The sequence below is a fragment of the Esox lucius genome, chromosome 20 (genome assembly GCF_011004845.1).
Source record: "Esox lucius isolate fEsoLuc1 chromosome 20, fEsoLuc1.pri, whole genome shotgun sequence".
In the NCBI taxonomy this organism is placed as follows: Eukaryota; Metazoa; Chordata; class Actinopteri; order Esociformes; family Esocidae; genus Esox; species Esox lucius.
In genome coordinates this window covers 7127847-7155843 of record NC_047588.1, presented here as the reverse complement: position 1 = coordinate 7155843, position 27997 = coordinate 7127847, and the positions used below count along the sequence as shown (strand labels likewise).

Sequence of the window (27997 nt, the reverse complement as noted above, 5' to 3'; positions counted from 1 at the left end):
CACTGATGTTACAGTTGTCCAACCTAGCTAATCTTAAAATCAATGCACCCAGTCAGGTTTCTAGTCAAGAGTGTTTGCTAAAAGTCAATAATTAAGAATAAAAAAACAAGCTGAAATGTCAGTGTTTGTTGCATTGTATTGCATTGTCTTGTATAACATGTAATGAATTGTTACAGATGGTGTAAGCAAGGTATTTAAAAAATGGATTTCAAACGGGTACTGTCACTGTGGGATAACCTTAAAAAACACGGTTACATTTAGAACCTTTTTGGGGATATTTTGTGTATTCTTTCCCTTCGTCTTTTCTACTTTAACAGGCCTTTCTGGGTTTGTGTAAATGGTAAAGGATTCTATGCATAACTGCTTTTGGTTCAATGTAGAAGCATTTTCGCAAAAGGATCTGCATGGAATCAAACAGGTTATTCATAGGGATATCGCATAACCAAACAACCCTAGCTTTTAGAAACCTTTTGTTGCGAGTTACTGTTAATTTGTTCTGATCGACACAGAGGTAGGTATGACAAACTTTGAAATAAAAGTAGACCTCCTGCTAGGGTTTGAATGATTACTATGTATCGATGTATATCGAATAAGTCTCTAAATGCTTCACTTTAAAATATAATGTCAAATTTAAATCGAATCATGTGGCGTGTTCTTCATGACCTTAGACTGTATATGTTCATGACACGACAACCGCGGCGAAACTTAAAGCGAGCCAATAAAAAGACAGCGTATCCACGTTACCAATGACAACGAACTCCAAACAATATGCTTGCAAAAGAAGGGTGACGATTCGAAGCAACATCATATAGACAATCACTTCTAATGTAAGTAGTTCATGGTTCATGGCACGACAAATAAAAATGAATATTAGACCTGATGATATATAAACTGTGTGTAAACTTTCAGGACGTTTAGCTGTAAATTGCATGAATGTGAATTGCATTGCGATTAAAGTCAGCCCATTCCTCATGCACGCATGAAATTTGTTGAATTACTTCCCCAGGGTTTAATAAATGTGATAAGATGAGCTCACCACTTTCAACGTTAGGTAAAAACCGAAGACTTCCTTTTCCTGTAGCCCTAAACCAGCAAGGGTATGTACAAGAGGAAGCGAAGTGAATCTGCTATAAAAATATCATGATTTAATTAGCTATTGATACATCCTTATTTTGCCCAAACAGAAGAAGAGTGCTTTTTGAGAGGAATCCATTCGCAGGTATGTAATTTAGGCATCTACACATCTTGGTCTATAACTTCATAATTCTTTTATGTTTCAAAACCTTGTTATGGTTATTTTTTTCTTTTTCTGGCTTGTTTGTTTCTTCAGATTATGAAGCTGCTCTGCTGAATGATATATCGACATCTAAGGCTCAGGCCTCTGATATTGCTTCACTCTCCAAGTCAAATGCCAAGCAAAGAAAAACCACCAGCAATTGTGAGTTTGTGCAATGTTCTTGCAACGGTGCTGAAATATCAATTGCACCTTACATTCACTTGTTGTGTCAAATGCTGTGAGAGCCCAGCGGGCTCAGCAGAGTCAGAGATCAGGCCCAAATCAATTCTGTGGAGCCGTGCTGCTTATTCCAACACTGCTTGCTTAGCCGGGAGGTTAGCGGAATCAGCACATAGAAGGGCATGCTTCTTTGACTAACGACCTCAGTACAGCTTGCAGGCCCCTGACCAGCCAGATGGAGTCACTAAAAAGCACAAGCAGCCATGGGAACGCCTGCCGATGAGGCCTTTCCTCCTCCCCTTTATGATCCCTGACTACAATGTGTTACAAATATGGTGTGAACCCTGATGCTGCTGGTCCATTTGAGAACCTGGCCTGTGGCCTTTAGATGAGCATGAAGTCCACTGTTCACAAATAGTTGGTTGAATACTCAGATGTACACTGATCAGCCATAACATTATGACCACTGATTGGTGAAGTGAATAACACTGATAGACCCATCAGCCATAACATCAGTGGGTGGGACATATTAGGCAGCAAGTGAACATTCTGTCGATGTATCGGTCTGTCGTGGTGAAGAAAGAGATGAGCCGCAAGGCGAAGCTCTCGATTTACCGGTCAATCTACGTTCCTACTCTCACCTATGGTCATGAGCTTTGGGTCATGACCGAAAGGACAAGATCCCGGATACAGGTGGCCGAAATGAGCTTTCTCCGCAGGGTGGCTGGGCGATCCCTTAGAGATAGAGTGAGAAGCTCGGTCACCCGGGAGGAGCTCAGAGTAGAGCCGCTGCTCCTCCACATCGAGAGGGGTCAGCTGAAGTGGCTTGGGCATCTGTTTCGGATGCCTCCGGAACGCCTTCCTGGGAAGGTGTTCCGGTCCCGTCCCACCGGGAGGAGACCCTGGGGAAGACCTAGGACACGCTGGAGGGACTATGTCTCCCGGCTGGCCTGGGAACGCCTCGGTGACCCCCCGGAAGAGCTGGAGAAAGTGTCTGGGTAGAGGGAAGTCTGGGCATCCCTGCTTAGACTGCTGCCCCCGCGACCCGGCCCTGGATAAGCGGAAGGTGATGGATGGATGATGGATGAACATTCTGTCCTCAAAGTTGATGTGTTAGAAGCAGGAAAAATGGGGCAGAGCATCTCCAAAACTACAGCCCTTGTGGGGTGTTCCCTGTCTGCAGTGGTCAGTACCTATTAAGTGGCCTAAGGAAGGAAAACGGTGAACTGGCAACAGGGTCATGGGCAGCCAAGGCTCATTGATGCATTTGGGGAGCGAAGACTGGCCCTTTTGGTCCGATCCAACAGATGAGCTACTGTAGTGCAAATTGCTGAAAAAGTTAATGAATCATGTTTCCATTTACATCACATGGATGACGGGTGCGATGTACCTTTAGAACACATGGCACCAAGATGCACTATGGGAAGGAAGCAAGCCGGCGTAGGCAGTGTGATGCTTTGGGCAATGTTCTGCTGGGATATCTTGGATCCTGCCATTCATGTGGATGTTACTTTGACATGTACCACCTACCTAAGCATTGTTGCAGACCACGTGCACCCTTTCATGGCAACATGATTGCATTGGCCTCTTTCAGCAGGATAATGCACCCTGCCACAAAGCAAAAATGGTTTGAGGAACAAAACAATGTGTTCAAGGTGTTGATTTGGCCTCCAAATTCCCCAGATCTCGATCCAATCATGCATCTGTGGGATGTGCTGGACAAACCTCGCAACTTACAGGACTTAAAGGATCTGCTGCTAACGTCTTGGTGCCAGATGCCACAGCACACCTTCAGAGGTCTAGTGGAGACTAGCCTTGACGGGTCAGGGCTGTTTTGGCGGCAAAAGTGGGACCTACACAATATTAGGCAGGTGGTCGTAATTTTATGTCTGATTGGTGTAAAAGTTTTCAAATGATGCAACATCGGAGTTTCTTTCAGAATCAGTAGAAAGCCATGCATTCTATGTACTGTAGTTTACTTTGGACAAAGTCGTGTAGTAGCCTTAATTATACAGTTATAACGCTTCCTGATCCAGCAAAACTTTGCTTGGATCCTACAGGCCCTCCCCCTAGTAATTTTGAGCTGATGTCCTCCATGATGCAAAAGCTGACCCTGCTGGAGACTAAAGTGAGAAGCCAAACCCTGGACATTGACCAGAAGGTAAGAGAAGTAGCACACCTCTTACAAACAGAGAAACATTGTTGTACATACAAATTTTATCATTTAGCTGACTCTCCCAACCAGATGAACCAATAGTCACTTTAAAGGGTGGAAAATTGGTAACAACACAAGCTTCTGCAAACACCCTGTAGCAAGACTGTTTGATCAAATTTGGAGTGTACAGTGGACATGCAGTGTTGCATTGTCACTCAGCCCAGGTAAAAGTGGTTTGGTCCCAGGCGCAGAGGGACAGGCCAGTTTATTAAAGGGTTCAGGCAGGAATCATGGTCAGGTAAGCAAATGGTCAAAACACAGAAATCCAATACAGGCAAGCAAAAGTACCGAATCACTAGGCAGGCGGGAAGTCAAGAAGGTTAGCTAGAGTCGGTACACTATGCTTAACTGAAAAATATAGACAGGCTTAGTACACTGAGTGACAAGTTACAAACAACAATACCTCACAATGAGGGTAGAACTGAAGAGACTAATTAGGGAACGCTAATTGGGAACAGGTATGTGACACAGGTGGGGCAAAAGAAAAAGCAGAAACCAAAACTCAAGAACGTAGAAAACACGAAAATAAAACAGAACAAACAGACACGGAACCTAACATGCATAAGATTTTTTCTCTGCTCTGGCTTTCTGACATAATGTTGTGTTATTTAGTGTAAATGAAACTATTAGCTCCTCAATATATTTTGTATTCAATGAGGTGAAGAAAAATTTGATTTTAATTTTCGCTAGACTGCGTAAGCAGAGCCGGCTAAGAAGAGTGACTGACTGAGTGACTGACTACCCCTTGTTAAATAGCATAGTGGTTAGGGAAGCGTTCATATCTCCTTCCAGGCAAAGCAAAGTACACTTTATTAATGATTCCGTATTGACGAAAACTTTGCTGGCTAAAACCTTCAGTATCTACATTATAGTAAGTCTGAAATAAAACAGTTTACGGTTATATTGCGACTGTTTCTGGTGGATTTTCGAAGTACGCATCTGTGCATGCGTTTTGGGTCAGGATAGACAAACACATTTGCTGGGTACAACATGTACAGTAGTCACGTGAGCTTTAACTAAAACAGTATACAGTTATATTGTGACTGTTTCTGGCATGGAAAAGTTCATCTTCAGTTTCGCTAGCAATTGCTCAATTCTTATGATTATTCCTAGGAAGTTAGTAGATACTAGTAAGCCTATTACTGGCTAATAAGCTGCTAAAATGGCCAGTGGCAAAAGCCATGCAGTTTATAGACGCTATGGTGGAGATAAACTTAGTAAGAAACTTTAGTCAGTTTAACACAGTGCTCAGTGGTGTCTAGTGACTGCTGAAACATGTAGTGCCGTGGCGTAGTGGTTAAAGACAGTGCCTCATGAGGAAGACCTAAGTTCAAATCTGTTGAGAGCAATGACATTTATACATTTTCTTTGTGGGCCACAATAAAACTGTTTACGGTTATACAGAATTGAGACTTTTTCTGGTAGATTCCACGATTCTCGTCTTTTCACTTGATGAGAAAGTTAGTTATCGTCACCTTTATTGATAGTTATTGTATCAATGTCATTCACAAATGAAAGAATAAAGTATGTTGTTTTGCCATGAAAGAAAAATATATGTTCTTATGCCATGAAATGAAATAGCTTTGGCAGAATTGCTCAATTCTTATGACTATTCCAGTAAGTTAGTAGATACTGGTAAAGCCTATTACTGGCTAATACGCTGTTAGAACAGCCAGTGGCAAACGACATACCGTTCATAGACGTTATTTGTGGTGGAGGTTAACATAGTCAGTTTAGAAAGAAATGTTAGTTAGTTTAACTGTATCAATATCATTCACGAATGGCCAATTAGCTATTAAAAAAGGCCAGTGGTGTTGTGGAAATTTCTTATACAATGTATTCTGACTGAATAAAGGAGTGAGTCCCACTGTTAAGATAGGTACAGGAATGTGTGGGACCTGGTATTTGCATAGGGGGCATCTATTGTCTGTCCAGATGGAGATCAATGGGTTTTAGGACAAGATAGGAGAAGATATACAACAGGGGGAGTAAGGCCAGTTGGCCCCTTTGGGTAAACACTACAGAAGACATTATGGCAGGAAGGATAAGGTGGGGGAAGATAGCATTTGACGTGTGTGATAGAACAAAGGGAAAGGTGTTTGATTGACATGAAACAGATGGCAGCATCTTACCACACCCCTTCTTCCTATGTAATAAATACTGTCGAAATGATGTTTTTATTTAGAAACTATTCACCGTTACCTTGTAACCTGTATACTTTCTCCTTGCAAGCAAGATTAAAACCGTTTATTGCGCAATTGATTTCTCCTGTCTTACCTACCATTTTCATAGAATTATTTGGATTTTAGAAATTGCCATCACAATTTGGGGGCTCGTCCGGGATCCTAATCCTGATCGGTTTGAGTCCCTTTCCTAAAAGGTTAACCGTGCACGGCCAGAGAAAGCTCTGGAATTCTAGTATCGTCCAGAAAAGGCTTATCCTTTGACGGGCTGAGAAAGAGTGCCTGACGGGAGCTGTGACTCGTGCTTGATCAGTACAGGTTTCCTGCGGAAATTGAATTTGGGGGTAAGAACGCAATTCGGTTTAAAAACTTAAAGTTGGACTTTATAGTTTAAAATCTGCAGTAAAAGGTTGGACCTTTTAAAATCTCATTTGTGGGCTGACGAGCTTGACTTGGCTTTCTGGTTGGTTGAGATAAACTAGATTTACTAGGTAAATCTGGAACATGGGGAAGTGCGACTGTAAATCTTTGCCGGTCTCTCGTGTTTACGCTGGACCGGCAAAAATTATCACTGACGTATATGGTGTTTGGACATGTGAACAATGTTTCTTTGAGCGTTATTAGGTTTTCCGGCGATTGGCGTTTTCATTCGGTGATGGATGCGCGGCCTGTCGGGCTGATTGGAGGTAGATGGCCGTGGTAACGTATGAAAAGGTGTTTGGAAAGCGTAGGCTACGGTGTGTAGACAGTGTGGAGTATATTGATCTGTGTTGTAGTTTTTTTTTTTTGCTCAGGTTAGATGGCTCGTTCTCCTCTGATCGCCCGTCACCCCCACCCCGCGGAGTTCAGTTGGACCGATAGGTGGGTCTCCTTGGAGGCCCGCTCGGGACACTGCATCGTTGGAGTCATAACGTGGCCAAGTTCTGTGGACTTTTTCGTTGTGAACGTGGAAATGCTGTGGGCCGCTGGAGTCCGTTTTCTGCTCCGCTTTGGAAGTGTTGAGCATGTCTACGAGTTTCAAGAAAAGTTCCAAAAGTGGGGAGTTGTACACACCAGGTGTACACACCCGTAATCTCTTTGGCATTGCCGCGAGTGATTCAACGGGAACACGCAGGAACGCTGAACCGCCTGAGGGAGGGGTGCGGACGGTCAGACAGGGGACCAGAGGGAGCATCAACCGGTGAGATTGTTCCTTAATACAGTTTTCATATGCTTTAGTAAACAATGTGGTTGTTTTTGTAAGTCAGATTTGATGGTTTTGTGGAAATTGATAGATGGATTTGAGTAAGTATGGTGACTAGAAGTTTTTTTGAGTATTGCAGTCAGGGCGGCTGTAGTTAGAAACATGTCGTTTTTGTTCCATGTCCTGACACCAATTCCCGTGCAGCAGTTGGACTGCGTGATGGAGTATAGCGTGCTCCTGTATGTGTGTTTGTGAAGTGTGGTGTTTTGGTTAATAGCGACTGTAGTTAGGCCTGACAACCATTCCTATGCTGCTAACCTATTGCGTTGCGATTAGTGCTGGATTATAAGCGGTTGGACTGCTTGAACATCTGCAATTTAGGTTGGACTTAAATATGCAATTGAGATTGGATCTCATACTTTCAGTGCCTGTAGAAGGCTCCTGTAAAATTGCCGCAATTGTTAGTCAGCTTATGGTTTGGATCAGTATGCTACAGAAGTTGTATATGCACGCGCCACTTGTGTTTGTTATGGCCCGAGTCACGGGCATTTGTCATTGTCTGGTTGTGGTCGGTCTAGTAAATGCATTTGTCCATTTTGGTATTCCCTGTGCACGAGGGATCCGATTGGCTGCATTGTATATTCCTTGATAGAATATTGGATCTCGTTTACCGAGGTTGGTGTTAACTTGGAAGTATTTGTAATCGCAATGTTTCTTCTTGTTTGGTGTGCGTTTGGGCGAACGCTTACATTGCGTTGTTAACATGGTTATTATGCGAGGCCTACTCTTTTGGCTTTTCCCTTTGTGCTGAAATTTTGAAATTGAATTTGCCTGATGGCTGGCACACGTGGGAGTGTTAGCCTGCTAACTTAAGTGTTTAAGAGAATATTGTCCGAAATATAATTAGAGGGATAGCTTAGAAATTGGTATAATGATGATTCTGTGATTTGGTAAAATATGGTCTCGTGGTTTCGTAATGAGGGGTTAAAATAGTGTTTTCTCTCTCCTTGTATGGAGTGGGATGCAGATGATAGCAAAAGTTTTTAGTATTAAGATAACATGCTGTTTTCCATGAAGACTGGATTCAGCCAATATAGTCATAGCCTGCAAAAGAGGGTAAAATGACTACGGCCCGTTTATTCCCCAAATAGTCAAAGCCAGTTTATTCCCCGTTTCAATAAACCCGTAAAATTAGACGTCCTATTTTAAATGCTAAATTGAGTTTGGTTAAATAAAGGTGTTTTCCAACGATAACTGGGATAATACTTGTGTTTTTAAAACCAGCGCCTGCTACTTGTTCATGGAATGTATATTCTGGAATGGTACATTAGTGAACAAATAGGGTATTGATGTAATGGTGTTTAAGGCCTACATTGAGTTTTCCTTTGGATTACTTATTGTACCTTGATTATAGTGACGTCATAAATCTGTTTTCTGCCTGGAGTGCCATTCTTAAGAGTTTCTTAATTTCCACCATAATGTTGAGTTGTTGTATAGATAATGATAAGCACATTTTTACAAACTGCAAAAATATTAGATAGGTTGGACACTAAATCTAGAATCTTCAGTTAATGAACGATGTAGGTTATATTGAGAGGATGGTCTGGGGACCATAAACGAACATTTGGCCTTGTTAATGGCTCACCATATATGTGTGGAGCTCAGAGCTTCAGGAAGGGTGGGCAGGTCCACTGGGATGGCTTCCGCCACCCTTAACATTATAACAAGGTAGCATATTACTAAGGGTTAAATTTGAGTGTTCAGCCTGTTCTCACACGTGGTAATTTTACCAACATAAGCATATTCAGTTTTGGGTTAATCAAACATTAAGTGAAAGCTGAATAAGTTTTCCTTTTGGTTGCTTTAATGTTTACATTTATGATTTCGAATCAAATTGTAGTAAGGGTGGAGACCTTGAGTCATCCAACATTGTTAATTGCTAGAACAAATTCGATGTCTTTGCATGAGATATGCATGAAAGTATAGATTTTGGCTGACCACCACTATTTTGAATGACATCGACTTACATCTAAAATTGAAAAAATTCCCTAGAGTTTAGGAGGTAAATTGAGTCATGATGTTTGTTGGTCTCAACTTCGTTTGGCCGTTGCCTGTGTAAATGCAAATTTTGATATGCTAATTTGGGAGTTCCTTCACACGAGCGACCGTGTGTGTGGTACGGTTTTTATTTCCTTTGTTTTTCTTATTTTCGGTTGTTTTGGTTGGATATTCAGTTTGCGACATTTACTGAATGCATGTTAGAATTTTCTTTTAATTTTGGTCCTGTAATGGTTCTGCTTTCAAGCTTGAAGTCATTTTCTGTCTTGAAAGCAGGGGGGGATTGTATGAAATGATTATCTATAGTGGAAAAGAGTTGAACTTAGAGTTCAAATGAAAAAGAGTTGAACTTAGAGTTCAAAGCAAATTAAATAGGTACTTAAAGAAGTTACGTGAATAATCTAGTTTGTCAAATTGGGTTTTTGAAATGTATGTTTTATGTGAAATCTAACATGGTTATGGTTGAGTAGAATACATCTTGCCATTTTGAAATGGTTTAGCTAAGCAATAACTAATTTGATGGGTGTGTTACTGTTCAGTTAGTTTAATATTTGATTAGAAGTAATCATATTAATCTTATGCATTATTGAATAAGTGGGTAGAAACGTGCAGGGAGCACATGTTGTTATTTCTAACATGTTTACTAAATTGTGCAATGTTTTAATTGATATTGAGTTATATTTCTGGTAAATAAGTTGAGAAGTCTTACATAGTCTAAATTGCATAAAGAGAGGTACAGACCCACTGGAGCACTCCACTCACTGACACAAAAAACAGTTTGAGATGGATTTTAACTTGTTTGGACTCTTTAGAAGAGAAACAGACATTATCAAAATTGGGTATTCTAATTCTAATTTAAGTTCTGTCCTAGTAAGCAATCATTGGAAAGTTAATGGTTAACAGAGGTTTCTTTGAGGTGAATGATGAGGAAAAGGTTGTTTTACTATTGTCAATGCCTGGGGTGTTTCAAGATAACAACAGTGTCCCTTAGTGATAAGGTGACAATCCTTCAAGACCAGGGCCTGTTATCCTTAGGTTAGTAGACCACCCCCCACTCCAGGGAGAGCCCTGTGGTGATAAAGGAGTAAAAAGGGGGGGTCATGATTTATGACAGGATTTCAGAGTGTGTTTGATGTGCTAGGATAATAAGAAGAGACTTGGAGACATTCACACTAAGTTTCATCTTGTAGAGAAATTAGGCTAAATAACAGTTATGTTAGCTGACCTTCAATATGGTGTGAAATGTTTGATTTGAAATAAGGTATTTGATCCTATATGTGAAACAATGGGTGAATTTGATTGTAGTTCCGATACAACACAATCAGATGTAAATTATATAGGTGAACTGAGAATTGTTCATGAACTACTATTAGAGAATGGTACTTCAATGCAAGCAAACTATATTAACTGATGAGTTTTTGGAACAGTAATGAGAAATGTGAAATTGTGTTCTTCTGTTCTTTGTGTTGGTTGTTACACCAACTATAGAAAAGAGTGGAATTGTTATTTTGCTACACTAGCAGAACAGAAGCACCAGAGATGTTAATGTTTTAACGATACTGCTATTGATTTCAACCGTTCTAAATCTATTTGGAGAAAAGAAGTAGTGAAATATAGGGTTTGAGTGTTTGGTAGTGTGTGGTTCTAATGTATCAGCGAGATGCAACAAGCTAACGTGATGGACATATGTGATGATGTACTGTGCAGTTGGAACTAATCTTCTCAAGGATAATTCACACATTCAGATACAGAACACTTGAAAGCGATTCGGCAACAGAGGACTTGTTGGAGCCCTGAGAGAGACTGAGTTTGGCTTAAAAGGACAACTGTGAGGTGGCTGAGGTGAGATGGATCTCACAGACACACAGACAGACTGTCCTACAGCTGAGAGAGGAGTCTACTCTGGCTCGCTGCACGTCTAGGTGCTGCACGTCTACAGGATGCTGAGTTCCTGTGAGCTGGACTGACTCGAGTCCTGATGGTTCTGCAATGTAATGGAGAAGGCAACCTCCGACCGAGAGGGTGGAGGTGTAGGAAAGATCTACTGCACAACATCATGCTACGCTGATTGGGTCCATACCAGGTACATCTCATCTGCTGTCCAGGTAGCTGAGAGAGGAACCTGGGATCGACGACACACGAGGATTGCAGTGTTTAAAGGTTAGACGCAGTGAATTGAAGTCACTGAGGGAAAAGTGAATTTTCTGGTGCTCGTAACCAGTCACTTTCTACATGGCCTTTAGCTCTAGAACCTTTGGCTAAAACTGGTCATCTTGGAATTCACAAAGGAGAACACACAGATTCTCCTGGCCTGGCTGATAAAACAGCTAGAATGGAGACAACAAGAGCTGTGTCTGCATTTGAGCTATGAAGGACAACACCTTGGAATATACATCTGACTTTTTCGTTCTGTTACATCGGCCTGTCAAAGAAATGGTTCATAACTGACTGTCTGACGTTTGAAGGAGCAGAACAGTTGTGATGACTTTGGAAGGACATCCAAATGGAACCATGGAGAGGACTTTTCAGTGAATTGAGCAATTGGCATGAGAGAACTTTGTAACAGTGATAAATTGAAGGATGCATTCAGTGATAGGTGTTTATGATGATTATGACATAAAAGTTTTGCTGTACTATGTTATGATACTGTATGATGACAATGTGTGATCTTGGATTTTATACGGAAGGTACTGATCTAGAAGAATGCAAAGGAGGATCCAGACATTTCAGATTTGCTCAGTTCTCTAATCACTAAGGATAATAATATTGACTGGGTCATGTTGTTAAAGAGTACTGTTTTGTTGCAGTCTACATCCTAATGAGTGAACTGTTTAAGGTTTGATACCAAGGTTTGACATGGTATCAAGAGGATGGATTGTTGTGGAAATTTCTTATACAATGTATTCTGACTGAATAAAGGAGTGAGTCCCACTGTTAAGATAGGACCTGGTATTTGCATAGGGGGCATCTATTGTCTGTCCAGATGGAGATCAATGGGTTTTAGGACAAGATAGGAGAAGATATACAACAGGGGGAGTAAGGCCAGTTGGCCCCTTTGGGTAAACACTACAGAAGACATTATGGCAGGAAGGATAAGGTGGGGGAAGATAGCATTTGACGTGTGTGATAGAACAAAGGGAAAGGTGTTTGATTGACATGAAACAGATGGCAGCATCTTACCACACCCCTTCTTCCTATGTAATAAATACTGTCGAAATGATGTTTTTATTTAGAAACTATTCACCGTTACCTTGTAACCTGTATACTTTCTCCTTGCAAGCAAGATTAAAACCGTTTATTGCGCAATTGATTTCTCCTGTCTTACCTACCATTTTCATAGAATTATTTGGATTTTAGAAATTGCCATCACAGTGGCAAAAGAGGATTTGTTCAGGGAGACACAAGGCTATACTGACCCGTGTTCGAATCTCGAGAGAGCAACACTTACTATTGTGGACCAGCAGAACTAGGCTTGCCTGGTTTCTTGTTTTAAAAAATTATTAAACTAACATACTATCTGTAACAACAATCTCAGGGTGCATGCCAATGTGCTACAACTACGGGACGAGCACTGCCTGTAGTCGACACAATTCAGTGTAGATCAGCCCATGTGATGTCTGGATCTGTAGCTATTATCTCTGTCTCCCTATTCTCATCCTCCACACCAACACCCAATTTAACGCATGCATTTCAAAGGAACCATGCAGAATGCAGATGCACAGACTCCGTGGAGCTAACTCTGCATACATCTCTTCCAGGTTGAGTAGCTGCATGATGGAAAAGAAGGGTTTCTTTTATGTCAAATACTGCACAAGCATCTTGCATTGATTTTTATAGTTTCCATAGTGTCCCTTAAAATGATTGACACCTTTGATTATCAATGACTGTGTGCCATGTTTCATATTGGTACCACTAAGGTTTCTACTAAATAAAATGTTTGTAAGAAATCTGCATTAGTGTCATATTTAAGTACCTCTCGCTTTAAAGGAACTGTCATTTCCTTACATGACTTCCTGTTTTGCATCAAACAAATACACTATGAATGTAGTTGAAAAAAACGGTTTCCCTTTGCCAAGGGTGAAACTTGAAAGTGTATTTTTCAGACAGTAATCCCCTGCGAACACTGAAGCTCACAAAAAGTGGATAATTGACAGTCAAAGACACCATGTCTATGAGTCTACACTACCACACAAAACTCCGGACAAATCCGTTTAAATTAATGGGTGTGTCTGTCCAACCTTTTGATTGGTACTGTGTTTTTATAAATGTATAATTGAAAAAAAGTTTTTCAAGTTGCAAATGTCCAAAGTTGGGATGTCAAATTGTAAGCCAGAGTCAATAGTGTTACATACAGTAGACACCCAGTATTAAAAAACAAAAGTTATTGCCTAGAAAACACTGTATGTAATAGAATTACAGGTCTGGAAATATTTGGACACTGACCCAATTTTCATAATCTTGTCTCTGTACACCACCACAATGGATTTTAAATTAAACAACCGAGATGTAATTGAAGTGCAGACTTCCAGATTTAATTCAACGGGTTGAACAAAAATATCGTATTACTCATTTAGGAATTGCAACCATTTTATTCACAGTCCCCTTATTTCATGGGCTGAAATGTAATTGGACAAATTAACACAATCATAAATAAAGTTTCCATTTTTAATTTGTTGAGAATCCCTTTCAGGCAGTGACTGCTTGAAGTCTGGAAAACATGGACATTACCAGACGTTGGGTTTCCTCCTTTGAGATGCTTTTCCAGGCCTTTACTGCAGCTAACTTCAGTTGTGGTTTGTTAGTGGGAAGGAGGTAACTTTAAAAAAACAGGAGGTATTTCCACCTCATTTTCTCAGAAATCTCCACTGTTGCTGGTGTGACATCAGTTCACTATTAAAGCTCCACATGTTACCTGTGCATTTTATTCAGCTCATCTAAAAAACAATCTTCATCAACCAGGCTAGTTGATGTACGATTATTTAAATTATATACTGAAATGAATTAAACTATATTTTTTTGAAATAGCATACATAGGAAGCATGAGAATAGCCAGTTACTAGTCTAAACTCGCTTTGGTAATGTTTTCCGAGTATAGTACTACTAGCTGGGCTAGTTAACAAAGCAAATAGCATGTACCGATGGCAGTTTGCCTCTACATCAACAGAAAGTTAGCTACACTGAACAAAATTATAAACGCAACACTTTTGTTTTTGCCCCCATTTATCATGAGCTGAACTCAAATATCTAAGACTTCCTCAATGTACACAAAAGGCCTATTTCTCTCAAATAATGATCACCAATCTGTCTAAATCTGTGTTAGTGAGCACTTCTCCTTTGCCTAGATAATCCATCCACCTCACAGGTGTGGCATATCAAGATGCTGATTAGACAGCATGATTATTGCACAGGTGTGCAAGTTGGCCATAATAAAAGGCTACTCTAAAATGTGCAGTTTTACTGTATTGGGGGGGTCCGAGGCGGTCCGAAAACCAGTCAGCTAACTTTGTCCTTGCTGGCAAGCAAACGTTATTAGAAGCTGCTAGCAAAATATGCGAACACTATCTGCTGGAAAGATGTACAGTCAGTAACTATAGCCATGTCTGTTCTCTCTGTTTAGCTTGCCACATTAACACCAGTAGGGCAATTACTAACAACAGTGTGAGAACTTATTTAACAGAAAAATCAGCGCCGAAGTTAAATGCATTTTGCTCTGTGAGTTTCACCCATAGTGGATAGGCAGCTGCACCAATGTTCACTATCTGCCTCTTTGACCAGATTTGCTTTCTTTGATTCAAACTGTATTTTCTTAGGTACCATTACATTCTGAACTTCTTCCATAAAAAAATTATAATTGGCTAGCGTCTCTCGCTGCGTGATCCACAAAGTGAGTAGCCACTTCCTTATTTTGTCTAGCCTCAGCTCTATGTTTGATATGTCAAACGCATTACTTCCTGTGCGCAGGATAACATTTCCCACCACTGCGAGAGCTCACCATGTTCGTACTTCAGCTTTAAGTTTTGTCTTCAGCAAGTGAAATGCATGCTCGATCAAGTTGAGATCAGGTGATTGACTCAGGCATGGAAGAATATTCCATAAAAAACTCTGCTTTCACGGTATGATTTGGGTCATTCTCCATCTGTAAAGTGAAGCGCCATCCAATTAACTTAGCTGAATTTGGCTGAATCACTTCAGAATTCATCCAGCTGCTTCTGTCTTCTGTGACATCATCAATAAATTATGATGCTTCGGATCCTGAGTCGTTCCAAGCCTTCTCCATACTTTTTTCTTCCCATCATTCTGGTACAGGTTGATCATAGTTTCATTTGTCCACAAAATGCTGGTCCCAAACTGGACTGGCTTTTTAGGTATTTTTTGACACAGTCTAATCTGGCCTTTCTATTTTTGAGGCTTATCAATGTTTTGTACCTTGTGTGGAACCCTCTGTATTTTCTCTTGTAAAGTCTTCTCTTTATGGTAGAGTCTTCTTCACTTGGCTAAATGTTGTGAAGGATTTTTTCTTTAACATGAAAAGAATCCTACGATCATCCACCACTGTTGCCTTCCGTGGATTTCCAGGTCTTTTTGTGTTGCAGATCTCACCAGTGTGCTGATGATGGATTTTCTTTTGCAGCCTAAGGATGGCCTGTTTCACTTGCATTGAGAGCTCCTTTGACCGCATGTTATGGGGTCACAGCAACAGCTTCCAAATGTGAATGCCACAGCACATTCACTTCCAATGAAACGTGCATATTGTAATTGTTAATGCTCAGATTCCAAACCTGCAATCAACTCCAGACCTTTTACCTGGTTCATTGATGAAGAAATAACAAAGGAAAAGCCCACACATGTCCATGAAACAGCTTTTGAGTCAAGTGTTCAATAACTTGAAAAAGAGGGGGTTACATACTAAAGGGCTGTTATCAGCATAGGAATTTCACAACGTTGTTGCCCTTTGCTCTGGCCATGATGCCCCCAAAATCATTGTAAGCCCAACGGCCACTTGTGGGCAATTTGTGCCTGTGCTATTGTCAAAATCTCACGGTCAGCAGTTGGTTTGTTTGTACGTTTGTTTGTAGTTCGCAAATGAGGACAACCACCAGAACGCTTTTGGAATGTTACTTAAATGTCAATACTATTGTCTGTTTGTTATCATCATGTGAACACTCCCAACTAAAACCTCTGAAATTAAACACAATGAGCTCCAAGTATAGCCTAGTTATAGTAAGTTATTATTTAGTCAATGGTGTCAAGTATGATGTTCAAAAAGTGAATAATGTATGTTTTTATGTCATGCATACTTTTTTTCTTATAAGCAATTTGAGTTGTTCATTTGTAAGCTCCAAATCCTCCTATTTCACTCAATGGCCTTTGTGGCCTTTTTGTCCTAAACATTTCTGTGACACCAAAGGCCAAATGGCCTTGCCCCTAAAATTACGAAATCCCAAGCCTGGCTTCCTCCAATTTGGATGTGAATACCCTCAAATTAAAGCTGAGAGACTGCACTTTAAGCCCATATTCATTCTTTAACTGTAACTTGAATGTATTTTGGTAAACAGCCAAAATAACAAAACTTCACTGTTCATTTATTTCCGGACCTAACTGTAATTGTATTTACACATGCAGAGAGTGTTTGTTTGATGGTGGCAGATAATATAGAGACCAAATAAGAAACACTGATTTGACGTACAGTTACATAGAAATCAGTGGTATGAGGTGAAGATATCCAAATATATGTGGATTTACAATTAATTAACACATTTACAGTATTTGCTGATCTAATGACAGAAAGATTAACGGTTCTGTGAATGCGATACTTTTTTAAGTTTACACAGTGTTTTCTATGGGCCAGGGTGGTTGGTTGCCAAGTGCCATAGCACGGTGCCACCTTCATGTTGTTGTCTTTTTTTTCTAGGACAAAAAAATTGCAGTTCTTGAGGAGAAACTAAAGCTACTTCAAAAATCAAGAGGTACTTTTTTTACCTACTACCTATCGCAAACATATCTGCAACTGCTGAGCTCAAGTTACGGCATACATAAATGGATCTAGATACCATGTCTTGTTTATAGAAATACTCAGCTTATAGTTTATCATTTAGGTTTGTACAGCATTCTCTCCCTATCTGTCATCGCTCTCATGTCCGTTGACTGGGGAGAAGATGGGTTCTATGGCAGCATGGATTAGAGTCCGACCCTCTGCTCTTTCTGCAAAAATCTTTCCAAACTTCTCTGCCCATTAAAGCATAACAATGCCAGATAATATATAATTTAAAGAATGTTTTATAAAACTGTTTTTGCAGTATGGAGTCATGTTTAGTGAACCAAAACCATATTGTTCATGTGTGTTTGTTTTAGAACAAAGCTGTCATACAAGCAGAGAAGATGAACTTGTAACAACCTGTGAAAGTCAACGGGACCAGATATTGGAGATGGAGGTAAAGTAAAGCCACCATCACCATCCAAAAAAAATGGCACAAAGTTTTTCTTGCAAAGCTAATTTTGGTCATAACTTATCTGTCTGATACACTGTGCAGATATTGGACAACCTCTCTGATGAATAACACTGTATAAGCGAGTTTGTGTTCACATGGCTTGAACGGTGCTGCATAGAAAAGAGAAGATGTGGTTAATCAGTCACCACTACAATGAGTAGAGGTGGTTAATAAGTGGCAATGTCTATGCCACATAATAATGTTAGAAAGTATCTCACAGCAGGAGTATAACAGTATGTACGATGTATTACTTTTTGGTGAGGTTGATACATAATAATAATAATAATAATTGAGGACAAACAAATGTACTAAACTTAAATAGGTCTTATTGATTTTTGGGGTGCAGAGTGTTAAACATGAAAACGGAGAACAAAGAATCATGAAACAGGAACTCTCTCTCTCCCCACCTGTTGCAACATGTAACTGAAGTTATTCTAGATTCAAGGTTTTTCTAGACATTGTTTTTTCACCAAACAGCAGTTTCTGAAGGACTACGGCATGTTGTGGGTGGGGAGCGGATATAAAAGCCACACAAACTGTCAACAGGAAGTCAAAGAAGCTGAGTGTATCCAGAGCTCTGACAGAGGGGTGTGGCAACCAGGTAACTGAACCGAAGTTGTCCTGGATTACAGCTGGGAAGTGCTTCTACCTCCAGCCTTATGTTAAAACAGTACAACTTGTGTTTAAGCATCGCCACTCATTCCTCCATCAACCAAACAAAATGTAATAGCAACCAACTCATTTTGATTCAAGTTATAATTGCACAGCAAAGCATGCGTAGCTTCCCATTGGACACACCCTCTCAAAAACATGCCCCTGGAAGGAGGGGCAATAAGAAGACCAGACGGACCCATCCTTGATAATAAAAAATACATAAATAATGGTAGTTGTAATATTGCAGATCAATAAAGCTGCAAATATTTACTATATATCTAATTGATAATCATATCCATTTCACCTGATACATTGCGATCCCAACATTCTGTTATGTTACTCTTTTTCTGTTAAACTCTTCGGCAGAGGCTTCCACGCCCCAACAGAACTTCCAGATGAACTATGACCTGGTGCTTCGGAACATCTGGGAGTTGAATGTGCTGGCCGGAGAGGGAGAGTCCTATGTCAGAGCCACATCCAGGGGGGCTCAGTTGGCCCGACAAGACCCTGTCCCACTAAGGCTTTACAGCAATGGCATCCTCATGTTCAATGGGCCCTTCCGGTCGTACCAGGAAGCCAGCACGCAAGTGTGTATATACACTACACTACCGTTCAAAGGTTTGGGGTCACTTAGTTTTCCATGAAAACATAAATGAAATGAGTTTGAGTAGGGAATATACCAAAATGAGTAGGAAATGTAGTAATTGACCAGGTTAGAAATAATGATTTTTAATTGAAATAATAATTGTGACCTTTTTGTCAAAGAATCCTCCATTTTCAGCAATTACAACCTTGTAGACCTTTGATATTCTAGTTGTCAATTTGTTGAGGTAATCTGAAGAGATTTCACCCTGTGCTTCCTGAAACACATCTTAATATTTTCTTATTGGCCAGTCTGAGATATGGCTTTTCCTTTTTCATTTGCAACTCTGCCTAGAAGGCCAGCATCCCAGAGTCACTTGTTCACTGATGCTGAGACTGGTGTTTTGTGGGTACTGTTTAAAGAAGCTACCAGTTGGGGACCTGTGAGGCGTCTGTTTCTCAAACTCTAATGTATTTGTTCTCTTGCTCAGTTGTGCATTGGGACCTCCCATTTATTTTTGTATTCTGGTTAGAGACAGTTTACCCTATTCTTTGAAGGGAGTACTACACAGCATTGTACGAGATCTTCAGTTTCTTGGCAATTTCTCACATGAATTGGCCTTGTCTAGTGGTTAAGAGGGTTACTGACTTGGCCTTGTCTAGTGGTTAAGAGGGTTACTGGCTTGGCCTTTTCTAGTGGTTAAGAGAGTTTGGTCAGTAAATTAAAGGTTGCTGGTTGTAATCCTACTTTGGACTAGGTAGAAAAATTAAAATAGCAATTGTTCTGCCCATGAGCAAGATGGGTCACCTTAACTGATCCCAGGTTGCTGCTGTAAGATTCTGTTCACAGTATACTTACCTGGTAGATTAACGGTAAAGAACTTTAGGTGACAACATTTTACTTTACACTGTCATAAGTCGTATGGTTGGCTGTGGATCTTAGGCACTTTTCTCTCTACACTCTTACTATAACTCTTTTAAGACATCGTTTTTCAGGCTATGATTACACATTGCACTATAGGTTTTGGCTGTTTTAACGTAATTTGTATGGGGGGGGGGGTTAAGCCTCATCATTTGACTTTCAATGACACCTTTGTTCCTCATCTTGACAGAGACCAATGTCAGACTCAAAAGGCAAATGCAAAGCCTAAAATTAAGGATAGACATTGAAAGATTTCTTACACATGCACAGATGTGTTTACCTGACTAACCAGAAACACTTGTTAAGCCAGTTTTCCCAATACTCTTGGTCACCTTAATGAAAAGGGTACAGTAAAATGTACACAAACACCAATACGGCAAAATGAAAGTGGAGGATTTGTATAACCTCATACAGTAGTAAGAGTTAAATTTCAAATCCAAACTTTTGGAGTAAAGAACCAAAACAATAACTGTATTGTGGTGATGTGGGAGATTTTGGGTTGGTAGATTTAGCCAATAATGTAATAGACCTAGAGTTTCTGTTTTTCAGAAACTGAAACTTGACATTTGAACCAAGCATGACTTTTAGATACATGCATTTACTGATTTGGATTTTTATGTGTCATAACTCAGAATAATTAAATATATTACAGTTTTTAATACACATTTCCCAATACTTAGGTCACTTTTTCAAAACTCTTCACACAGTTAGCACAACAGAAGTATAAGTGGGCTAAACTGAGGATCAATTATCATTGCTTTGGCACAAAATGCATTCAGTGACTACATCTTTCAAATTTCATTAATTCTTGTACTTACAGGCCAATTTGCACATGCTTACATACTGTTTTCAAAACTGTTAAACTTATGTTCAAAACAATAACATAATACAAAGCTGAACTTTCAATGACACAAAGCTGAACACAAACCACTAATTGGGCGATACAACACTGAACGTCTCCTTGCGTTCCTGCACGACCTCTATGGAAGGGTTGTGCTAGGTGAGGAAAGGGATGGAGAGAAGAAATCAGCCAACATTTATAATTGTATGGGACAATGTGGCATTTCACCACTCCCGTGCAGTCACCGAGTGGTTTGCAGCCCATCCCAGAATGGTGTCACTTTTCCTCCCACCTTACTCTCCATTCCTCAACCCCATAGAGAAACGGAAGGTTTATGACCACCATCCACATGATCAAATATCCCTTCTGGATGCAATGAATGCTGGTGTATTGCCCTAGATGACATAAGATATGATGTGGATGAGAACCTGTGGCCAAATGGAGAAGACCGTGTAAATTAGCATTACTATTGTATCAGTGGATGGTGTGTATACAAATTCTTGTATTTTGGAATTACTGCAGAAAATAAATAATTAATAAAAGACATAAAACATGTCTGATTCATTCCAGTAAAATACATTGCAGTGAATTATAAACAGAGATGTGTCCTTGTTTTACACATGTAAACATTGTAAAATGCTACCTGTTGTTAGTGTTTTTTAGGTCATTGTTTTGTGGGTGACAAAGTGTGTTTGTTGTCTGTCAACCTTTGCTAGTGTTCTGGAAGAATGAGTTGATTTGAGACATGTATGAAGTGATTTGGTAGTTTTAGTGCATTTTGAAAGTGAAATGAACTGCTGTGCCGAGCTGAAAGTTGCTTTGGAGAACTGTGTGAAGAGTTTTGAAAAAGTGACCTAAGTATTGGGAAATGTGTCCTAGCGACTGTAAAAAACTGTAATCTCAGTTGAATCTCTCTGACTCCCCTTAACTCTTTACAGCGATGCATGCAAGACTTCATGGACGGGTACTTCCCTTCTGAGCTACAGCAGATGTTTCCAGAAGGAGTGCCCTTTAAGGTGTGTGTGCCCGTGTGTGTGCCCGTGTGTGTGTCCGTGTGTGTGCCCGTGTGTGTGTACGTGTGTGTGTCCGTGTGTGTGCCCGTGTGTGTGTACGTGTGTGTGTCCGTGTGTGTGCCCGTGTGTGTGTGTGCCCGTGTGTGTGTGTGTGCCCGTGTGTTTGTGTGCCCCTGTGTGTGTGTGCCCGTGTGTGTCCGTGTGTGTGTCCGTGTGTGTGCCCGTGTGTGTGTGTCCGTGTGTGTGTCCGTGTGTGTGCCCGTGTGTGTGCCCGTGTGTGTGTCCGTGTGTGTGTCCGTGTGTGTGCCTGTGTGTGTGTCCGTGTGTGTGTCCGTGTGTGTGCCCGTGTGTGTGCCCGTGTGTGTGTCCGTGTGTGTGACCGTGTGTGTGCCCGTGTGTGTGTCCGTGTGTGTGCCCGTGTGTGTGCCTGTGTGTGTGTCCGTGTGTGTGCCCGTGTGTGTGCCAGTGTGTGTGTCCGTGTGTGTGCCCGTGTGTGTGCCCGTGTGTGTGACCGTGTGTGTGTCCGTGTGTGTGTCCGTGTGTGTGTCCGTGTGTGTGTGTGTCCGTGTGTGTGCCCGTGTGTGTGCCCGTGTGTGTGTCCGTGTGTGTGCCCGTGTGTGTGTCCGTGTGTGTGTGTGTGCCCGTGTGTGTGCCCGTGTGTGTGCCCGTGTGTGTGACCGTGTGTGTGTCCGTGTGTGTGCCTGTGTGTGTGCCCGTGTGTGTGCCCGTGTGTGTGCCCGTGTGTGTGCCCGTTTGTGTGCCCGTGTGTGTGACCGTGTGTGTGTCCGTGTGTGTGTCCGTGTGTGTGTCCGTGTGTGTGCCTGTGTGTGTGCCCGTGTGTGTGCCCGTGTGTGTGTCCGTGTGTGTGCCTGTGTGTGTGCCCGTGTGTGTGCCCGTGTGTGTGTCCGTGTGTGTGTCCGTGTGTGTGTGTGCCCGTGTGTGTGTGTGCCCGTGTGTGTGACCGTGTGTGTGTCCGTGTGTGTGTCCGTGTGTGTGCCCGTGTGTGTGTCCGTGTGTGTGCCCGTGTGTGTGCCCGTGTGTGTGTCCGTGTGTGTGCCCGTGTGTGTGTGTGCCCGTGTGTGTGACCGTGTGTGTGCCTGTGTGTGTGCCCGTGTGTGTGCCCGTGTGTGTGTCCGTGTGTGTGCCTGTGTGTGTGTCCGTGTGTGTGCCCGTGTGTGTGTCCGGGTGTGTGTCCGTGTGTGTGCCCATGTGTGTGCCCGTGTGTGTGCCTGTGTGTGTGTCCGGGTGTGTGCCCGTGTGTGTGCCTGTGTGTGTGTCCGGGTGTGTGCCCGTGTGTGTGCCTGTGTGTGTGTCCGGGTGTGTGCCCGTGTGTGTGTCTGTGTGTGTGTGTGCCCGTGTGTGTGTCCGGGTGTGTGCCCGTGTGTGTGTCCGTGTGTGTGTGTGCCCGTGTGTGTGTGTGTCCGTGTGTGTGCCCGTGTGTGTGTCCGGGTGTGTGCCCGTGTGTGTGTCCGTGTGTGTGCCCGTGTGTGTGCCCGTGTGTGTGTATGTGCGCGTGTGTGTGCCCGTGTGTGTGCGTGTGTGTGTGTGTTCCTGGTGAGGAACTTGAGAAACAGATTATGCATTTCCTGTTTTGTGAGCAGTTACTTTCTCTTTAGGTGTTCACAGCAGAGCCAATCCCGTAAAAAGAAACCTCTCTAGGCCAATAAGCAGGCCGGCATTGCATTACCTGAATTGACAAATGATGGGGCCGTGTCCAATTTCAGTGCATTTTTACAGTAAACCATATTTTTTCGCAGGTTCACGACATGCGAGAGGAGGAGTTCAAAAAGAGGCGACGGTGGGAGGAGTTTCCTGGGAAGGGGCAGGCGGTTTTTGGCGCCCCGGGGTCAGAGCGATTCACAGACAGCTTAGGACAGGCCTTTTCCCAGATCCCGGGTCAGTATTCACTTCCCACAGCATCACTTGTGTTGCAGCACCTCTAGTTGAATCTCATTTGTGTTTCTAATCCTTGGATTCCTCAAGTTCATTCTCCTCGCCTCCTGAACATGCGTGAGACAGGGTGGAATTTTCCCATGTGTTTTGACGAAAAGACGCAAGGATGAAATGAATACAATTTCAATTCATGTTTGATTTGCTTCAGGTGAACTGCTTCACCTATATCGCTTGAAATTTACCTCAAACCCTCTTCTGCCTGATCTGAAATGTTTACTTCACCACAGGCAGAAAACTGACCATGGATCAGTTCCTAAACCGACTGCCCAAGGTGGTGGTAAAGGCCGGTAGGGTGATTGACATCAGAGACTCGGTGAAAGCCAGTCTGCAGGTAAATAGGCCCAGAGTATGTTTGGTTCAGTACAACCAGGGCTTATTACTGCCTGTAGATGGTGGTAGTAACTGCATGGTCTGGCTCTTGTCTTTAGGGCTCTTCTGATACTCCAAAGAACCTTGCCGTGACCATCATAGACACGCCAGTCATACAGGCCATTAAACAGAGGTACGCAGGGCTCAAGAACCCTTCTCTATTGCTTTCTGCTAGTAATAGTAGCAATAGGGACCGGCACGTGACCCTCCTTTCTGCTCTGTCAGGCTGGAGTTGCCAGAGACCGACCGCCCCCCATCAGCCCGCGACATCACCACGCTGAGGGTGAAGTCAGAGGACGGGGAGCACACCTACATTGTTAAAATGCTCTCCTCAGAGACCGTACGGCACCTTCGCCAGTATCTGGATAATTACAGGTGGGTGGAGTGGGGGGGCGATACCATGAACGGCTGTGTGTAGATTGTGCGTCGGGATGAAATATCCATAGTTGTCGGCGTTGAAGCAACGCTTGGGTCACCTTGTGAGAACAGCGCTGACGCGGCCGCCTGTCTCTTTCTATCAGAGGGGCAGATGCCCGAGAGTATGACATCCTCAGTGCGTTTCCAAAACGGCGTTACAGCGAGGACTCCCAGACGCTGCTGTCCTGTGGGCTCACTCCTAGCACTACTCTGCTGCTCCAGCCGAGGCCCCGCCCTCCTGTTTGTCAAGGTGTATGTTCATGATGCAGGGCTATAAAGGACATCTACATAGATATACGTATTGTTATGACTTTTAGAAAAGGTAAATATTGCTAATATTTGCTACTATAAAAATGTATCCTAATATTTTCAGGTGTTATAGTGAGGGAAAGATGGTTGATTTTGTTTTTACAGTTTTTTACAATCGCTATGACAGTTTTTTCAATACATTTAACAAGTTTCCTAAACTCTTAACGCACCAACACACCTAAAACACACAATTGGCAAAACGGTTAATTTCATGCTCAAAATCACACATTGTAAACTAAACTCCAAAACTAATTTACAAAATACAATAATACACTAACACAATACACTATGTCTAACAAAACACTGCAAACATGTTTCAAAATCAAATAATTATTCAAAACACTAACACATGTTCTCTTCCAACAGGAACATTTAGTCAATCATAACACAATGACAAAAAAAACACTATCATCAGCTGAAATGACAGAAACTGCATTATTTTATGTATCAGGTCTGCCCTTATACAATAGACAGTATATTGTATTGATCATAGATTGTGTTTTGCACTGCAGTTTCTTTTGATGCCTCTTTTTGTTTTGTTGGGTTTAGTAAATGCATGCATTTTGTTTCTTTTGCTGCAGAAATTCAATACAAAAAATGAATGACCATCTTAGAGTAGCTTTATAGAATGTACAGTTTATGAAAAAAAAAAAAAGACAGAGACAGAATTGCTGCAGTAAAGACTTTATTTGTAAAAGGACATTGCTGCAAGATATACAAACAGAAAAAGCACTGGAATAATAATAACAAAAACAAAGTAATCTTCTAATCTGCCCGGTCTTCTGCATTTGGCCACATGTTCTCATCCTCTACCTTGCCCCACTCCTCTCCCTTGTCCTTGCCCCACTCCTCTCCCTTGTCCTTGTCCCACTCCTCTCCCTTGTCCTTGCCCCACTCCTCTCCCTTGTCCTTGTCCTTGTCCCACTCCTCTCCCTTGTCCTTGTCCCACTCCTCTCCCTTGTCCTTGTCCCACTCCTCTCCCTTGTCCTGGTACTCGTCTTCCTCTCCGTCGTGCAGGCATTTTTTTCTTTCTTTCTTTCTTTCTTTTCTTTGTGTTGCTCCATATTGTTCGTTTTCCACACAATATCAGCCCAAAGAGTACTCTTTTAGAACATATGATCATGTGATTGAAAGAACCTCAACACCTGAGTGTGCTTCCTAGATGGGAATCAGCTGTGATTTATATATTTGCATAACTTCAATAGCAATGGAATAAGATACAAGGAATATATTTGTGTTTCAATTCACAATATACATAGCTGTTTACCTTGACTTTAGCCTGTAAGGTTAGGTTTAGAACATGGTGTTATCTGTTCTGACATACAGTGTGAAAGCGTTTGTAAATTTGACTGTAAAATTACATTGTTTTGGTCTTGGTTGAGCTTGTGTGTAAAAGAAGTTCAAGCATTTTAATTTGTGTTAACTGTATGCATTTTGTGTCAAAGCAACAAGAAATGTGTTAATTGTATAGCCTACAAAGATGGATGTTGTGCTAGCCGTGTTAAGAGTTTAGGAAACTTGTTAAATGTATTGAAAAAACTGTCATAGCGATTGTAAAAAACTGTAATGCATGTCTGTGTGTAAGCTAGTGTGTGTCCAACTGCCTAAAACACTAAGGTACATGGCTTGGATGACTTGACAGCACAGGGCCGAGACAGAAGTTCTTTTAAGGGCTCCTAGGGGACAGGTGGACGTCAGGTGTTACATGGGCAAAGGTCCAAGGACAACGTGGAGCACAATTGTTCTCACACAAAGAAAATATGTTGAACGCTTGCACATTCTGCAATTGAACTGCACACACAACACTCTAGACTCTAGAGTGTGAGAAAAAAAGATATGCTGTCAGAAGTGTAGACAAAGGGTGTTATTTGAAAAAAACTATGAGCTGACAGCAGAAACACACTTTGTTGAAGTTAACCATCCAGTCTTTCTCAGAAATACGTTGAATTTGAGGAAGTGACTACCTAGAAGAGGATGTAACATTGAGAGCTGTAGATGGCGGCCTACTTGATCACCTATCTGAAAACATTGACCCCTAGTGGTCTAAATATTGACTTTGACCTCAGGCCATTCTCATGGACATGCCTACCACACAAAAAAAATACAGTGGGGCCACCAATTGTGCAAGTTCTCCCACTTAAAAAGATGAGAGAGGCTGTTGTGGAAATGTCTTTAATAATGTATTCTAACTGATTAAACGACTGAGCAACTGTTTAGATGAGAAAAGGAATGTTGGTTGTGCTGTGGGAAAGGAAGTATGAGGTGTTGAGGTAAACATGAAGCTCCAGCAGGATGGGGGTAGATGCAGATCAATGGGTTTTAGGACAGGATAGGAGAAGATACACAACAGGGGGCAGTAAGGATAAGGTGGGGGAAGATAGCATTTGACTTGTGTGATAGAACAAAGGGAATGTGTTTTATTGACATAGGACAGCATCTTACCACACCCCTTTGTCTATGTAATAAATACTGTTGAAATGATGTTTTGAGTCAGAGACTCCTCGGATGATTATGTCTGTAAGCATTTGACGTGTCTCTCTCATTTGCAAAAGATTTAATAAATGAACTGTTAATTTGTGCTAAGAGCATTTCGTCTCTGTACTTCCTTCTAAAAGAGTTCTGATAGATAAAATTACCGTCACAAGGCCTGTAATTTTCATCATAGGTACACTTCAACTATGAGAGACTAAATTAGAAAAAAATATCCAGAAAATCACATTGTAGGATTTTTTATGAATTCCTTGGTAAATTCCTTGGTAAAAGAAGTATTTGGTCACCTACAAACAAGCAAGATTTCTGGCTCTCACAGACCTGTAACAACTTATTTAAGAGGCTCCTCTGTCCTACACTCGTTACCTGTATTAATGGCACCTGTTTGAACTTGTTATCAGTATAAAAGACACCTGTCCACAACCTCAAACAGTCACACTTCAAACTCCACCATGGCCAAGACCAAAGAGCTGTCAAAGTACACCAGAAACAAAATTGTAGATCTGCAATAGGTAAGCAGCTTGGTGTGAATAAATCAACTGTGGGAGCAATTATAAGAAAAAGGAAGACATACAAGACCACTGATAATCCCCCTCGATCCGGGGCTCCATGCAAGATCAAAATGATCACAAGAACGGTGAGCAAAAATCCCAGAACCACACGGGGGGACCTAGTGAATGACCTGCAGAGAGCTGGGACCAAAGTAACAAAGGCTACCATCAGTAACAGAGGATTGGGAGAATGTCAAATGGTCAGATGAAACCAAAATAGAACTTTGGTGGCTTTTTTTGCCCCACTGTATATATCTTGTATATATGATGTTCCCTGTTTATGATGCTAATTTTGCTTCATGCTTCATATAT

General features: G+C 41.6%; 1 protein-coding gene across 3 annotated transcripts; it reads left to right on the top strand.

Moving 5' to 3' along the window:
- Window positions 1–583: 583 nt before the first annotated feature.
- Window positions 584–24740, top strand: ubxn11 (UBX domain protein 11). 3 transcript variants are annotated; one of them, XM_020040695.3, is made up of 15 exons: window positions 584–827; window positions 1007–1097; window positions 1185–1219; window positions 1331–1438; window positions 3517–3617; window positions 17008–17062; window positions 17448–17527; window positions 18065–18185; window positions 18605–18825; window positions 21522–21599; window positions 23354–23492; window positions 23777–23880; window positions 23978–24051; window positions 24144–24293; window positions 24440–24740. In XM_020040695.3, the coding sequence occupies exons 2-15, from the start codon at window positions 1027–1029 to the stop codon at window positions 24597–24599; spliced, it is 1497 nt and encodes a 498-aa protein (XP_019896254.2). In that variant the 5' UTR covers window positions 584–827; window positions 1007–1026; the 3' UTR covers window positions 24600–24740. The 3 variants fall into 3 exon arrangements, with proteins under 3 accessions (XP_019896254.2, XP_012994936.2, XP_019896253.2); XM_013139482.4 differs by having other exon boundaries at window positions 18062–18185; XM_020040694.3 differs by having other exon boundaries at window positions 584–1097; window positions 18062–18185.
- The last annotated feature ends 3257 nt before the right edge of the window (window positions 24741–27997 follow it).

What these genes read in the sequence shown, in the direction of transcription:
- ubxn11 (XM_013139482.4), top strand. Translation starts at nt 1,027, where the DNA reads ATGAGCTCACCACTTTCAACGTTAGGTAAAAACCGAAGACTTCCTTTT. An exon ending in GTAGCCCTAAACCAGCAAGG is followed by an intron (nt 1,098 to 1,184) that starts GTATGTACAAGA and finishes TTGCCCAAACAG; the next exon opens with AAGAAGAGTGCTTTTTGAGA. An exon ending in CAGAGGGGTGTGGCAACCAG is followed by an intron (nt 18,186 to 18,604) that starts GTAACTGAACCG and finishes ACTCTTCGGCAG; the next exon opens with AGGCTTCCACGCCCCAACAG.